The following is a 14,680-nucleotide window of genomic DNA, read 5'->3' as shown; positions in this document are numbered from 1 at the left end:
TCATATCACAGAACAGCTCACATATTACAATGGGGTCCTATGTGTCACCATCCAATCATATCACGGAACAGCTCGCATATTACAATGGGGTCCTATAAGGGGAGCATGTGACCTATACCCCTCTAACTAGTGCTTGGTGATTGGCTGCTGTCAGAGGCCCCAGGTAATTAGCTCTTGGTGGCAAATGGAGTAATGGTGGGGTAAGATGAGGATGTGCAGATACTTGGTAAAAATAAAGTGTTTCCTTACATGGACACACATTGGTGAACCATTCTTAACATTCACTTTCTACAGGAAACGGCTAGAGGGCGCTCTACCCCAACCCTGTAACCTCCAGTTGTCCTATTGATATGCAGGGGGTGCCGGGGGTGCAGGGGGTTCCTCTCCACATACTGAAGTCTGGTGGTAAAGTTGGTAAAGTCCAATTGTAATGACACATAAATGCCCCCCCCCACCAACCTCCTTGTCCATTAATAGAGAGCTGCCCCCCATGGCCATTACCATTGGGTGCCCTCCATAGCCATTAATATCAAGCCGTCCTGCCCCATGATCATTAATATGGAGCTGGCCCTGCTATTTCCATGAATATAGAGTTGCCTTCATGAATATAGAATATAGAATATAACTCCATGAATATAGAGTTGCCTTCACCAGGGCCATTACCATGGAATGCTCCCCCATTTGCCATTATTTTGGTGCTCCCCCCTTCATTGCATTAATATGGACTGACCTTTCCACCCGCCCGTAATGTCTAGTTGCCCTCTTTTTGGCTACAACATCCTTTACTCTCCTAGAAAGGCTCCCCATAGGATTTTGGGAGGGTGTCTGTGGGAATATGCTCCCTATTGGTGAGGTCAGGTACCGATGGTAGGAATTTGCCCCCTATTGGTGAGGTCTGGTACTGATGGTGGGGATTTGCCTCCTATTGGTGAGGTCAGGTACTGATGGTAGGGGACTTCCCCCCATTGGTGAGGTCAGGTACTGATGTTGGATGAGAAGACCTGGCTCACCAATCCAATTCCCCCCAAAGGTGTTCAGTAGGGTTGAGGTCAGGGCTCTGTGCAGGACACTCGAGTTCCCCCACACCAAACTGGTGACCCCATGTCTTTATGGAGGGGGCTTTGTACCCCGAGGCACAGTAATGGGGGAACAGAAAACGGTCTTCACCAAACTGTGACCACAAGGCTGGAAGAGCACAATTGTCTATAATGTCTTCATATGATGGGTCACCTGACTTGTATCATTGGGGGGTTCCCATTATTTTGGCCACAATCTATATAGTAAGAGAACTATTATATATATTTCATATTTATATTTCTAGCATATCTGATTTTCTCAGAAACATAAAAACAAATCATCGTCCTTCAAAAAGGAAATTTTATATTAGAGGTTTCAGAAAAATATATATCATACACATCATATATTGTAACAATGATCGGAGTGCTGCGTAGAGGTGATTTGTGTCCCCCGGCCGTCCTCTTTATAAATATCTGCCCCCCATGGGGTTCTTCAAATTACACTCAGGGGTCCTCTCTTTATTGGCCGATATGGTGGGACTGTCATTACTCACACCTTGTCCGTGGTTATACACACGCGTGTCCTTGTGACATCACACTGGGGAGGGGAGAAGATATGGGGGGGTCATTGTTCCCTAAAGTTCGGGTGTCTGAGTGGGGGCCAGAGGGGCTCGTCCGTAAGACTGGAGCCGGGGGTGGCCCTTGTGCAAGACGGTGGAGGCTGCAAGACAAAAAGGCAAAAATCTCTGAGAAATTGCAGTATAGCTGTGAAAATATGAAAATAAAGCAACTTTTCACCATTTCATGAATTTAACTTGCCAGGAAAACGTTACCTGGAAATACCCCCCAACATATATTGTCACCACAATTGCTGTGACAGGTCAGAGTACACATGGGGACATGATCCAAGTGAAAAAAAAATTATGTAGTCTCCAGAATAGCTGGGGGCGTGGCCAATGGTCTATAGGAACATGTCACAAGTGAAAAAAAATATATATATATTTTCTTTTTCCTGAATATGTTTTATTTGATTTGTGGAAAACCTGCATGCTGTTAGAATTTATTTCACTAGAGACATGTTCCCGCAGTCTTCCCCTCTGCTCCACTCCCTCCCTAGCAATGGTGACAATATCATTAGAGCTTTGCAATTGTGTTTTCATTAATAAATTGGATAAATAAATTTCTGAATGTTGTCCATCCCAAATGGTGACAGGGATAGGGATTCACCTACTGCTATAGAAGCCATTCAGTTGTACAATCTCCCCATTAGCAAGAACGTGACATCTCATTGGTCCAACTAGTGATGGAACGTCTCCATTAAAACAGGTAAGTGGATTGATGGTGATCACATGACAGGTTGTCACCAATAGGGATGAGGCTCTGCTTTGATCCCATGTTGGGTTTGAGTCGTATTTCCACTATGCAACATTCACTATTTCTGGCAAATTTTAAAAGATGAACCTAACAGTTTTTCTCTGAGGAGTGAATGTTAAGTGAATAATAATAAAAAATGTTCATGAAATATATTGCATCCAGATCTGCTCCAACACCAAGTTGTATTATGCAGCAACTTCTAAGAACATTCACCCAGCAGAGAAAATACATTAAAGGGTGTATTTATAAATTATTCCCGTCAATTTGTTCATAATTTTGCATTCATACATATCTATTAAATTGTAAGCTTTTTGGAACAGGGCCCTCTACTGCTCCAGTGTCATTGTTTGTATCTGTCAGTCAATTGCAACCCCGATTTAATGTACAGCGCTACCTAATATGTTGGCGCTATATGAATCCGGTTTATTATTTATATATATTAATAAAAGCATGTTCTTGTTGTCACAGCAGTGCACTTTGACAATTGGCCACTAGGTGGCAGAACGAGTCATTGTTTTAATAGGCACTGAAACCAGATGTGTGAAAAGATTCAGCAAATTTCAGATGAATTGACAAGGGAATAATTTATAAATAGAGTCCCAGGAACATTCATTCTTATAATAACAAATCTCCTATAGACTTATATAAGGTTAAGTAAATTTTAAAGGACATTCTCCGTACAATGCACCCTACCCTCCCAGTACTCGACCCATCCCAGGTGACTTTGCTGCATATAATTCTTCATTATGTTCATTTCATTTAAAATCTTTTTTCGTAAACACACCGCAATCTTATTTCACAACACCAGAGCGACCCCCCATCCCCCTCTGTAGGGGGCACAATGAACATGCTGCACAAAGAGTTAATGCACACACACCCTCCTGGGTCACCCCGGCCCTCCATCCCTGGATTTATCAATGGCTGACTCACAAACTCCAACTATAGCTGATTACTTTTATTTGGAATAAACTGAGACAGTAAAGGAAATCTACGACAAATGTATGCGGAGTGCCATAGCTGATCTGAGAATAACATCTGCCTGGCTTCCATACTTTAAACCATTGGAGGATTTTTTTTTTTGCTGACTTCACTGGTTGTGTGCACGTTCCATGGCCGTAACCACTGAAGCAAGTAGCATTTCAGGGGGTTTTCAATGGCTGCCTGAGTATTTCTACCAGTAGACTTTCCCTTTAACCATCGTTTTGTATGCAGCTTTGCAATTTCTTTAATTTAGAATGACCCCCAGCACAGCACGGGATGCGCCAAACCATTTAAATAGACCTCCAGCTCCACTCACTACAACACATTGTGCATCATGGTGCAGTGCAGGTGCATTGCCAGTTACTATAGCTGTATGATGAGATTTCATTCTGTACAACATTCCCATTGTTCAAGAATCTCCATATAAATTCTTGGTCATCATAATCCATCACACATTGTGTATTGGCCCCCTTCATGTCTGTCTGTTGTAAATAGGATTTGCATTTGCTTAAACTAAGAGCACTGCACAGACAGAGCACAGGAAGCTGTTGATAAAAGTTCTAACAAGACCAACTTGTGCAGAATCATTATTAGGCTTCACATGCAGATAACATTGAGCTGGGAGCTCCCCCTGCTGGCTGGTAAGAGGACAACATCATATTCATATGTCCATTAACATTGCCCAGTAAAAATATAAAAATTATATTCTTTAATTCCTGTCCATAATAAGTAAAGAAGATTTAAACCACTATACATTCCAGTAATGAGGAATGAAGAAATAGGAAGAAGCTTCAGTTATGCACTCTCAGGTGCTGGGAGACTGTATGTGAGGTCAAGTAGCAAATGAAATCTGATGTGAAGGGTGAAGGGTCAGATGTGAAAAAAGCCCAGTCCAATGAAAATCTTTTAACGATAAACCATCACGATAATATAAGGATTTTGATTGTTGCATGAACCTAGCTATGACCGGTTCTCTTTGATTTGGGCTAATAAATTGCTGCAAACTCCAACCACAAAGCCACGAGCAGCACAACCAACATTTGTAAGAGGGGTTAGACAAGCTGACACCAGCAAGCACAGGCATACACTCTACAAGGATTTGCAGGCAGGGTGGTACTTACGGGGCACTGCCTCACCAGCTGCCTGGCCCCCTCTCACTTCAAATACTCTCCCTCGCTCACATAATCCATAAAGGAACCAGGCAGCTCTGCAAAATCGTCTAGAATGAGGCTGCTTGAGTCCTCACCCAGGTTTCCACTATCCGGCCGGGGGCCTCGGCTGCTCGGGGGAGGTGCCTTTCTCGGGGGCGGGTCATCATGTGAAAGGCGGGATGCCAGAGGCTCAGCGATTGGTCGTATGTCACCTGCTGACTCTGAGGACGGCCCAAGCACATGATAGAGGCTCGGCAGGCGAATGTCGAAGCGAAGGCCGAATTTGGCAAACAGCTTGTCGTTAAGGGCATAGAGCTTCTGGGAAATGTCAAAGCCGAGGAGCGCAGTGAAGAGGCGAGCTATGTATTTCTCTTTGGACAGGAGGAGGTTCAGCTTTTTCCGCGGCCAGCTGATGTACATGCTGTCCATCTCCGCCGTCAGGGTCACCTATGAGAGGGGTAAATGATTGCAAAGAAAATTTAGATATCTCAAAAAAAAAGAAGAGAAATGATCTATACAATAAAAACAGTTGACTCTATTTATAAATTATTCTCCTGTCAATTCACTCTAGATTCATTCGTAATTTTCATTTATACAGATAGCATTTCCTATTGGGACAGATGGGCACTTTTAAGATTGGCCACTAGGTGGCAGAACAAGACATTGTTTAAATAGGAACTGAAATTATTATTATTATTATTATTATTAATAATAAACAGGATTTATATAGCGCCAACATATTACACAGTGCTGTACATTAAATAGGGGTTGCAAATGACAGACGAATACAGACAATATTACGGGAGGAGAGGACTCTGCCCCGAAGAGCTTATTATTATTATTATTAATATTATTATTAATAAACAGGATTTATATAGCACCAACATATTACACAGCCCTGTACATTAAATAGGGGTTGCAAATGACAGACGAATACAGACAGTGATACAGGAGGAGAGGACTCTGCCCCGAAGAGCTTACAATCTAGTAAAATTAGTTATTTTCCTTATAATTAAACAGGATTTATATAGCGCCAACATATAACACAGCGCTGTACATTAAGTAGGGGTTGCAAATGACAGGTGAATACAGACAGTGACACAGGAGGAGAGGACCCTGCTCTGAAGAGCTTACAATCTAGTAAAGTGTAGAGAGATTCGACCATCTGTCAGTGAATATCAGAGGAATTGACTGGGTGAATAATTTATAAATAGAGCCAATCGAATCAAAAAAGGAAACTTCAACTTTCACTTTATTAAATAATAAACATGAGACCTCTGTCCTGATTCATTGTCCCAGCTCAGATAGTATTATGGATATCTAGATGATGAAGTCATTTCTTGTTATAATTTATACTTTACTAATACATGTAAATGATAAGAATGATCAGAAAGATGAATCTGTAGCTTTCATACATTTTCTGGTAATCCTGCCATGAAAGTCTATATGCAGGGACTTCCTTTCATAGGGTGTCTCTGTCTCCCAACTTTTCTGCATTGCCACCATGTCTCCAGTTTCAGTTCTTTCTGGAAAGTCAGAGAGAAGTCAGAACTTTGCATATTTACTCCAAACAATTGACTTAGAAAGTTCTGAAGCCATTGGACAGCCTGGAACCTGGGATTTTGTACAGCAAAGGTCAGTAATTTCTATAACTTCCAACTACGGATTACATTAAGGATAAGCGTGGGCGGTCTCCTCACCTGGAATGTTCCCTCCTCCGAGGGACGCAGGGATTCCCACTCTGGTGAGTCCAGGAACTGATAGGGGAAAATGTAGTGCAGGAACTGCCCATCGAGACTGACCTTCACCCTGCGGGACACAAAGAGAACAGTCATAGGGTGTAGCCATGGTGGGTCATTGGCAGCAATCCAGACATTGGACCTGATGACACACCCCGGGTTCTTCCAATGCTCTCATATACTCATATTGGGATCTGCAATGTTTTTTGGATTATTTTAGCTATGTATATAAAAATGATCAGCTGATCTGAATATGTGAACATAAGAAGATTTAGGTAAAAGTGAAGCCATACTGGGAAAATTTAAAAATTGACATTTTTCCCTGGTGAAAAGGTAAAAAGAATAAAGAAATTTGTTGTGTGTGGTATATTAGGGTTTCATATTACCCAAGATTAGGGGGCAGCTTTTTAGGGAGCCCCTTATTAAAAGGAGCTTCCAGATTCCAACAAGACATTCACAATCATTTCAGGCACAGGTTGAGCGGATGAATCCCATTCCCCCAACTATGGGCTGGCCTACTGGTTGGGGGAATGCAGGTGACTGGTATGGCCAGGAGATGGCGAGCTACACCCGTATTACCCTTTTTTTTCTTGCCAACCAGGTGCCATGGCAGGGGAAGAGTCCGGTTATACCATTAGGGGGCACCCTAAAAAACTTTTTTTCATAATTAGAGTTACATTAACCCTTTAATACCAATGGCTTCATACAGCTTGCAACACCTCAGCATTCTGCATCAGACAGACCTAATTTTCAGACACATTTGCTCTCTACAGTAAGTGAAAATCCCGGCTTTTGGAAGATTCAAGACAAAAATACATTTACTGACAGTGAATGTGACATACATACAGGGAATGTTGGTAAAAATCTCGGGGCAAATTCTGCTGAATCTTTGTGGAATATTGAATCCATTTTTTTTCAGTGTATTATTATTGGACCCCAGGATGTGGTAGAGTTCTGCTTTATTATCCTATATAGATTATGCAAAGTATGAGCACAATCATTAATATAGATTGATGCCAACACCTAAAATTGTATTATAAATTTATAGATAAAACAAAAAAATATAAAGTGATAATCATTCCTACAAACCTTTATAGCGAAATAACAAACAATTGTCATAGACGGACCCCAAAATATTGTGAAAAGCTTCTCAGGGGGGATATGCACATCAATAGCCCTCCATACTAATGTTCTGGGGGGTGGGGGCAACTCCATATTATTGGCACGGAGGTGGGGGCAACTTCCTACTAATGGCCATGGGGGAAGGACAGCTCCATATAAAAGGGCCAGGGGTGGGGGCAACTAATTTAACAGGGGTAAGGCAACTCCATATTAATGGCACTGAGCAGGGGCAACTCCATAAATATGGCCATGGGGGGAGGGTAACTCCATAATATTGGCCCAGGAATGGGGGCAAATACATAATAATACCACAGGGTTGGGGCCACTCCATATTATTGGCAAAGGGTGGGGGAATGTCCGAAATAGCAGCTTTGGGAAAAGGAAAAAGGCAACTCCATATTAATGACATAGGGCTGGGGGCAACGCCATAATCATGGCCATGGGGGAAGGACAGATCCATATTATTGGCATAGGGGTGGGGCAAATTCATATTAATATCTCAGGGGTGAGAGCAACTTTAAAATAATTGCAGAAAGTTGGTGCAAACTCCATATTAATGGCCATCAGTGGAAGGGAGGGCAATACTATATTTTTGACCATTGGGGGGCAGTAACTTCACATTAATGGCCCAGTTGGAGGGGCAACTCTATAATAATGGCTACCAGGGGAGGGGGGGCAACTCTATAATTTTGACCGTAGGGGGCAACAACTTAATATTAATGGCCATGGTTTTTGGATTGGATGTCAAAAAAGCTGGGCATGGAGCCGGTTAGTTTTGTGCTGAGATAAGAGCAGGGGCAGAGATAGAGAGGTGCAAAGAGTGGCCCCACAGGGGTCCCTATTCGGTTAAGCAGGGGGCTCCAAGTCTTTTCTGCACAGGGAGCCACTGTTGGATACATCTGGGTAAGAGAGAGATCATTTCTTGACTTAGGCATAATAAACTTTGTACATTTATTTTGAATAAAAAGCAGTAAAGCATTTATAAAACAAAAAGAATTAAGGGTGAATCCCTGGGATTGGAATAGTGGGTGGGGCCATGCAAATCATTATTTGGGCTCCTGGGGTCTCCAGAACGCCTGGTTCATGCCAATCTTTCACAGAGCCATTTATTCGGAGCTGCAAGCAGCAGATTCACACTAATTGGCTAGTTCATCCTGATATGAATCTCTGGATGTTTGGAAGATTCATCAAAGGTTCCTGCTTGGGACACCAGAGATATGTTGGCTCCTTCTCCCTGTCTGCCAGTATCAGCGGGGTGCCAATCTGAACTCTGCTCCTAATCCACACACATGGGGGTGCAAAACATTGGGGATCACCTACACAAAGCTAGTATAGGATAGGACACAAAAGTATAATAGTGATTGGTATAGAATGAATGTCATCAGGCTGCATCCAGTGGCCCTGGTCTGATATTCTCCATCCTAAGGTGAGCCTCAAAAATTTGGGAGAAATATATGACTTGTACACTCCAAAACCGAGACCCCCTCTGCACTAATTCCGGGAAGTTTTGGGTGTCCCCATCTAACTTTTAGTGTCCTCACCCCTTGTGGTGTCCCTGTTCAGCTTTTCAGCCTCTTCTGTCTCATCCTTCTTTATTCCTAATAACACAATAATGCCAAATAAGAGTTTTGGTGTGCCACCGGGGAATTCCAGTAACTTCACACTAATGGCCCAGGGGTCTCCAGAACGCCTGGTTCATGCCAATCATTCACAGAGCCATTTATTCGGAGCTGCATGCAGCGGATTCACACTAATTGGCCAGTTCACCCTCATATGAATCTCTGGATGTTTGGAAGATTCATCAAAGGTTCCTGCCTGGGACATCAGAGATATGTTGGCTCCTTCTCCCTGCCTGCCGCTGACCCAGCCAGTGCCAGCCGCGTGCCAATCTGAACTCTGCTCCTAATCCACACACATGAGGGTGCAAAACCTTGGGGATCACCTACACAAAGCTTTAGTATAGAACACAAAAGTATAATAGTGATTGGTATAGAATGAATGTCAGGCTGCATCCAGTGGCTCTGGTCTGATATTCTCCATCCTAAGGTGAGCCTCAAAATTTGGGAGAAATATATGACTTGTACACTCCAAAACCGAGACCCCCTCTGCACTAATTCCAGGAAGTTTTGGGTGTCCCCATCTAACTTTTAATGTCCTCACCCCTTGTGGGTGTCCCTGCTCAGCTTTTCAGCCTCTTCTGTCTCATCCTTCTTTATTCCTAATAACACAATAATGCCAAATAAGAGTTTTGGTTTGCCACCGGGGAATTCTCTTCCTTTTCTATTGCCCACTTCTTGCTCTCTTCCTCCTTGCAACTCTGCTTCCCTACCTGTTATACCAACCCCACTCCTCTCCTGCATGCACTGCCCGCTGCCTGTCATGGATTCCTTAGAGAAATGAAATAAAAGATATTATCGATGACCATTTATCAAATATCCTCACCCACCTTCCAGAGATGAGAAGGGACAGCCGGTCAATGGGCGTCTTTCCCTCCAGAGCGTAACTCTGGTCAGCATTCAGGTAATGGATCTCCATGCCGCTGCAATGAGCGATCTCCTTGAAGACATCCAATGGAACCTGCATGGGTTGGTACAAGGTTTGGTACAGACTGTCATAGTGTTCCCCATAGGACTCCTTGCGTAATCTGTACATCAGGTGTCCGACTTGCACCAGGCACAGTGCCACCATGATGATGTTCCAAGTCACAATGTCCACCCCACACACAAACAGGGCCCCCCACAGCGCCATGCACAGGAACCCAGCCGCCATCAGCGCGTAGATATAGATGCAGCCAAGGATTCCGCTGCCACCCATGAAGGCCAACACGAGGATCAAGCTGGCCAGGTGGTAGAGCCCACTCTCCATGATGCTTTTCCATTCCACACAGACCGGGGCCCGGAAGAGCTGCTCCACCAGGGTGCTGTTCGGCTTCATGTTTCCGCCTGTGCTGCTTTCTACACCTGCAGGGCAAGAAACCAACATGGAGCAAACAAGGCATTAGGCTTCCTAAATACATGGAGGTCGTCTGAATATAAAGTCCTCATGCAAAGAATTGCACCAGCCATACAACCAATCTCTACTCTATTAATGCTCTATGGTATTAAATGAAACTCCAACATTCAACACTTCCAGGAGTGTTCCTTGCTGGGTCCCCCTCTGAGCACCGTGATTTGATTCTCTGACCCCTGTATAGAGGGGACGAGGGAATCCCAGAAGAGAGTGAAGACTGCTGAGGCCAGAAGGACAAATGAATGTTAACTTTTTGTGCATGGAAAACTTTTTTAATCTAGCCACAGAATCACTTTAAAACCTGAGCCCAATGTCTATTGGTTGGTCCTATTGGTCCTATTGCTGTCTGTGTCCCTGCTGAAGATTTTCCCTTACTTCCTGTTAAGTGAATCAAACATATAAAAGCTCTTTTTATAAATTACAGCATTCTCCTGTCGCTCTAGATTCCTTTATAATTTTATTTTAATAAATACTTTTCACATTATTCCCAATGTGACAGCTGTGCACTTTTGAGATTGGCGACTAGGTGGCAGAACGTGTCATTGATTTATTAGGAATTGAGATGAGAACTGTAGAGAGATTTGATTATCTGAATTTCAGAGGAATTGACTGGAGGAATCATTTATAAAAAGATATTAAAATATATGGATAGAGATTGATGGGTCATTACTGTGTACATAAATACTGCCACCTTCTATGAATTGGCCCTTGAGGGGGTGAATGCCTTCAGCAATGAGGTTAAGAATAATGCAGAATTTATCATACAGCACAATAAAGTTAAATAAAAGAGGACTCTGAAGATATGCCGATACTTTATATTGTTGCATTCCTTAATAAAAAAGTGATATCTGCCACCATCTTCCTCTTAGCTTGCTCTCTTTAATGTCCATTATAAAAATCTGTACAACACATTCCTAATTTTTTTGACTTATAGCAAAGATAAAATGCAAGCTGTGATATGTGATTTGGAATTCTGACCATCCGGTCAACACACCCGTTGGGTTGGCAAATAAGTATTTGTTGGGGAAAAGACATTAAACCTTCAGGACTGCAGAAGATAGACTATCATGGGTGAACCTGGGTGAGGAAGCAAAGCTGGATGGATTTCTTAAAATTATTTGCTATTGGTCAGCAAACATTTTCAGTCGTGGACCAGATCCATTCCGGGTTTGCTGGATCATCCAGGTTCTCCCACAATAGTCTCTCTTCTCCTATCTTGGAGAGCATTAATAAATCAGACCCATTAATGGGAGGGAGTGATTTGTATGATAATACCTGGAACTGTTACACTGACACATTACTTATGCTGCACTCAGTATGAAATCATCTCTCTGAGGTCCATTTTAATAATTAATTTGTATATTAGAGTGGTGAAGCCTCAACCTAAAGAATCTGCACAAAAACATTTCCCAAACAGCTGCAATTTCAGATCAAAGCAGCAAAGGAATTCTATAACATGCATGTGTTCCATCGCAAATCAGAGGCTGCGCTTCACCTGCGTTGTGTTTCTTCAGACGCAGCAAGTCCGGACATACGCTGCGCATGAGAACGACCAACGCTGCACTAGAATGGTAAAAGCTGCATTGGCCATGACACCCATATACCCAATCCATTACTTTGTACAGGTCAATAGATGCTGGTGGTAATAATCAACACTTCTGTCGGTGCAAAACATTTGCAAAATTCTGGTAATATAAGACAAAGGACTATATTTATAAATGATTCCCCCAGTCAATTCCTCTGAAAATTGCTGACAGATGGGTGAATCTCTCCACAGGTCTCATTCAGTTCCTATTAAAACAATGACTAGTTCTGCCACCTAGTGGCCACTCATCATAAGTGCACAGCTGGCACAATAGGAAATAAAGTAATATTATGAATTAACAGGGGAATCCTTTATACATAGGGTGGTTTATTTATAAAGTCTTTCATACAAAATTCATGAAACTTTTACCTGAAATGTACACATTTTAATTTTGGATCAATTTAAAGTAAATTTTCAATAAAATTCAAATTTAAAGTAATGTACAAATTTAAAGAACACTCACATAAGGTGCAATAACAATACCATTGTGGTCTTTTTTTAAATTTTTTATCTTTTATCTTTATAATTATAATTATGTACACATTGTTTACTTACTGGATTGAATAAGGAAATGTTTGAATCAACTTTTACTTATAATTTACACATTTTTCTAATTTATTCCAATGCAAAAACTGTGCTCATTTTGGAAAAACATTGGATGAATCTTGGGTTAAAACATTTATGAATAAACCCCAAAAATGCATATTTGAATTTCGAGTGTTCATTAAACTTGTACATTATTTTGTATATATTACATTTCATTAGCACTAAACTCTCATTGCCCGTCATTGCTGAGAATCACAAACAGCTTTTACTCATTCATTTTTACATTTTCTAATTGAATCCAATGAGCCTGGTTTATTAAAACTCTCCAAGACTGGATAGGATAAACTATCATGGGAGAACCTGAGTGATCCAGCAAACCTGAAATGGATCTGGTCCAGAATTAAAAAACCTCCTCTAATAGTAAATTACTTTTTCAATCTATTCCCGGTTTGCTGGATCCCCCAGGTTTTCCTTTGATAGTCTATCTTCTCCAGTCTATGAAAGATTTAATAAATCAGGCTCAGTGTGAAAGATTTGTAAATTATGTAAAAGTTGGGTGAATCCTAAATTATAAATTAACCACAAACTCTTGCAATTATTTTTGCAGTTGTTAACATTTGTTTGTTGCGATGCATTTCCTAAACAGCAAATTTGATTCTAAATTTTTCTTAACCAGCTGTAACTGTTTTTGCAAAAGAAAAAAAGTGTACATTATTCTGATCCCATATTGCAGGTTGGAGTTTTGGTGACAATTTTTAGTTTTGGGGCCCCTCCTCAGATTTTTCACAATAATGAATGTCATTTCGGCTCCCAACTTTCTGCATTTATCAATGGCTAGCAATGCACAGCACATGGCCAGCGTAGTCCGAGCTGCATTGGTCTCCTCCACCCGTGCTGTGAGCCGGAGTTTAAAGAATAAAAGGTCACCGTCTAATACACAGAAAAGATGCAAGGGGCCACGTGCCATAAAGATCCCGCTGCGATACAAGATGTGGTAATGCAGAACTGGATCTGGGGGACTGGCAGGCAATGCGATATGTTTGTGTAGCACTGGCATGCGTTCTCTAGTAAGGGGTCGGTGACAACTTGCTGTGCGGATATTCTGCTGGTGCATTGTGGGGAAAGTTATGATTATAGTTAGTGCAGGTGAGACGACTTACCTGTAATATATGGGGGGTAATGGGGATTTGTAGTCACGCCAGTCACTGATCAGAAATAGCAGAGCGGGTTGGGTTCCATGGGGTCTCAATGTAGTCCTAGAGTTCCATTGGTCTCCTCCAAGCGTGCAGAGAGACGGATTTTAAATCGTACGCCTACTACTATTGCTGTGCCCCCCTAGTGCCCTGCCCCCTCATGGCAGTTACTCCGGACTTGCTAAGTGTCCGCTCTCCCTCTCTGGCCGGAGTGTCCCTGTGTACAGCCAGTTGTAGAGAGGCCTCTGGAATGTACGTCTTGTGGTGACAGCTTGAAGTGAGACCCCAGCTGTATAGCCATGTTTGGTGCTGAAATCCAAGCAGGGTTACGCTGGGAGAGATAGGGAGCAGGCGCTGGAGACATTGCAGAGCTCCCTGTCACAAAGTATGCAGCAAACATTACCCGGCACACATTAAAGGGTCCGCAGACCCCCAAAACCTAACGCTCAGCTTTGCTGGATGCTGCAGAAATAAACCCTCTACATTCCTTTTATTGATTCTTTAACCTCGGGGGTCTCACCGAGGAGATCCCACTCTTCCCAGTGTATTTACCTTTGTCTTGCACAATAAGAATGGCAAGATTCCCACTCTGCGTCATCTAAATTCATGTGACCGTACATAATGTGCCACTATGATTATGTATTCTAGTGTTATCACTGAATACAATTAGCACTATTGCCTATATCACTATATATATCACTATATTATCACTATAATATCACTATAATATCACTATATAAATCACTATAATATCACTATATATATCAATATGATATCACTCTATATTTCACTATAATATCACTATATTATCACTGTATATATCACTATAATATCACTTCAATATCACTATATGTATCACTATAATATCACTATATGTATCACTATAATATCACTATATATATCACTATAATATCACTATATATATCACTATAATATCATTATAATATCACTATAATATCACTGA

The 14,680-nt window shown here is 41.9% G+C and overlaps 1 protein-coding gene across 2 annotated transcripts; it reads right to left on the bottom strand.

Annotated features, from left to right (window-relative positions):
- Nucleotides 1–1,359: 1,359 nt before the first annotated feature.
- Nucleotides 1,360–13,935, bottom strand: POPDC2 (popeye domain cAMP effector 2). Of its 2 annotated transcripts, none has more exons than XM_072398465.1 (5): nucleotides 13,684–13,935; nucleotides 9,830–10,343; nucleotides 6,223–6,331; nucleotides 4,493–4,969; nucleotides 1,360–1,737 (listed from the first exon to the last, which is right to left on the bottom strand). In XM_072398465.1, the coding sequence occupies exons 2-4, from the start codon at nucleotides 10,315–10,317 to the stop codon at nucleotides 4,526–4,528; spliced, it is 1,041 nt and encodes a 346-aa protein (XP_072254566.1). In that variant the 5' UTR covers nucleotides 10,318–10,343; nucleotides 13,684–13,935; the 3' UTR covers nucleotides 1,360–1,737; nucleotides 4,493–4,525. The 2 variants fall into 2 exon arrangements, with proteins under 2 accessions (XP_072254566.1, XP_072254568.1); XM_072398467.1 differs by having other exon boundaries at nucleotides 4,618–4,969.
- Nucleotides 13,936–14,680: the final 745 nt, after the last annotated feature.

This window comes from Pyxicephalus adspersus, chromosome 1, assembly GCF_032062135.1.
Source record: "Pyxicephalus adspersus chromosome 1, UCB_Pads_2.0, whole genome shotgun sequence".
Classification (NCBI taxonomy): Eukaryota; Metazoa; Chordata; class Amphibia; order Anura; family Pyxicephalidae; genus Pyxicephalus; species Pyxicephalus adspersus.
The sequence above is the reverse complement of the archived record's forward strand: the minus strand, read 5'-3'. Positions and strand labels throughout refer to the sequence as shown.

What these genes read in the sequence shown, in the direction of transcription:
- POPDC2 (XM_072398465.1), bottom strand. Translation starts at nt 10,317, where the DNA reads ATGAAGCCGAACAGCACCCTGGTGGAGCAGCTCTTCCGGGCCCCGGTC. An exon ending in TCCCTTCTCATCTCTGGAAG is followed by an intron (nt 6,332 to 9,829) that starts GTGGGTGAGGAT and finishes TGTGTCCCGCAG; the next exon opens with GGTGAAGGTCAGTCTCGATG. An exon ending in CGGAGGAGGGAACATTCCAG is followed by an intron (nt 4,970 to 6,222) that starts GTGAGGAGACCG and finishes CCCCTCTCATAG; the next exon opens with GTGACCCTGACGGCGGAGAT.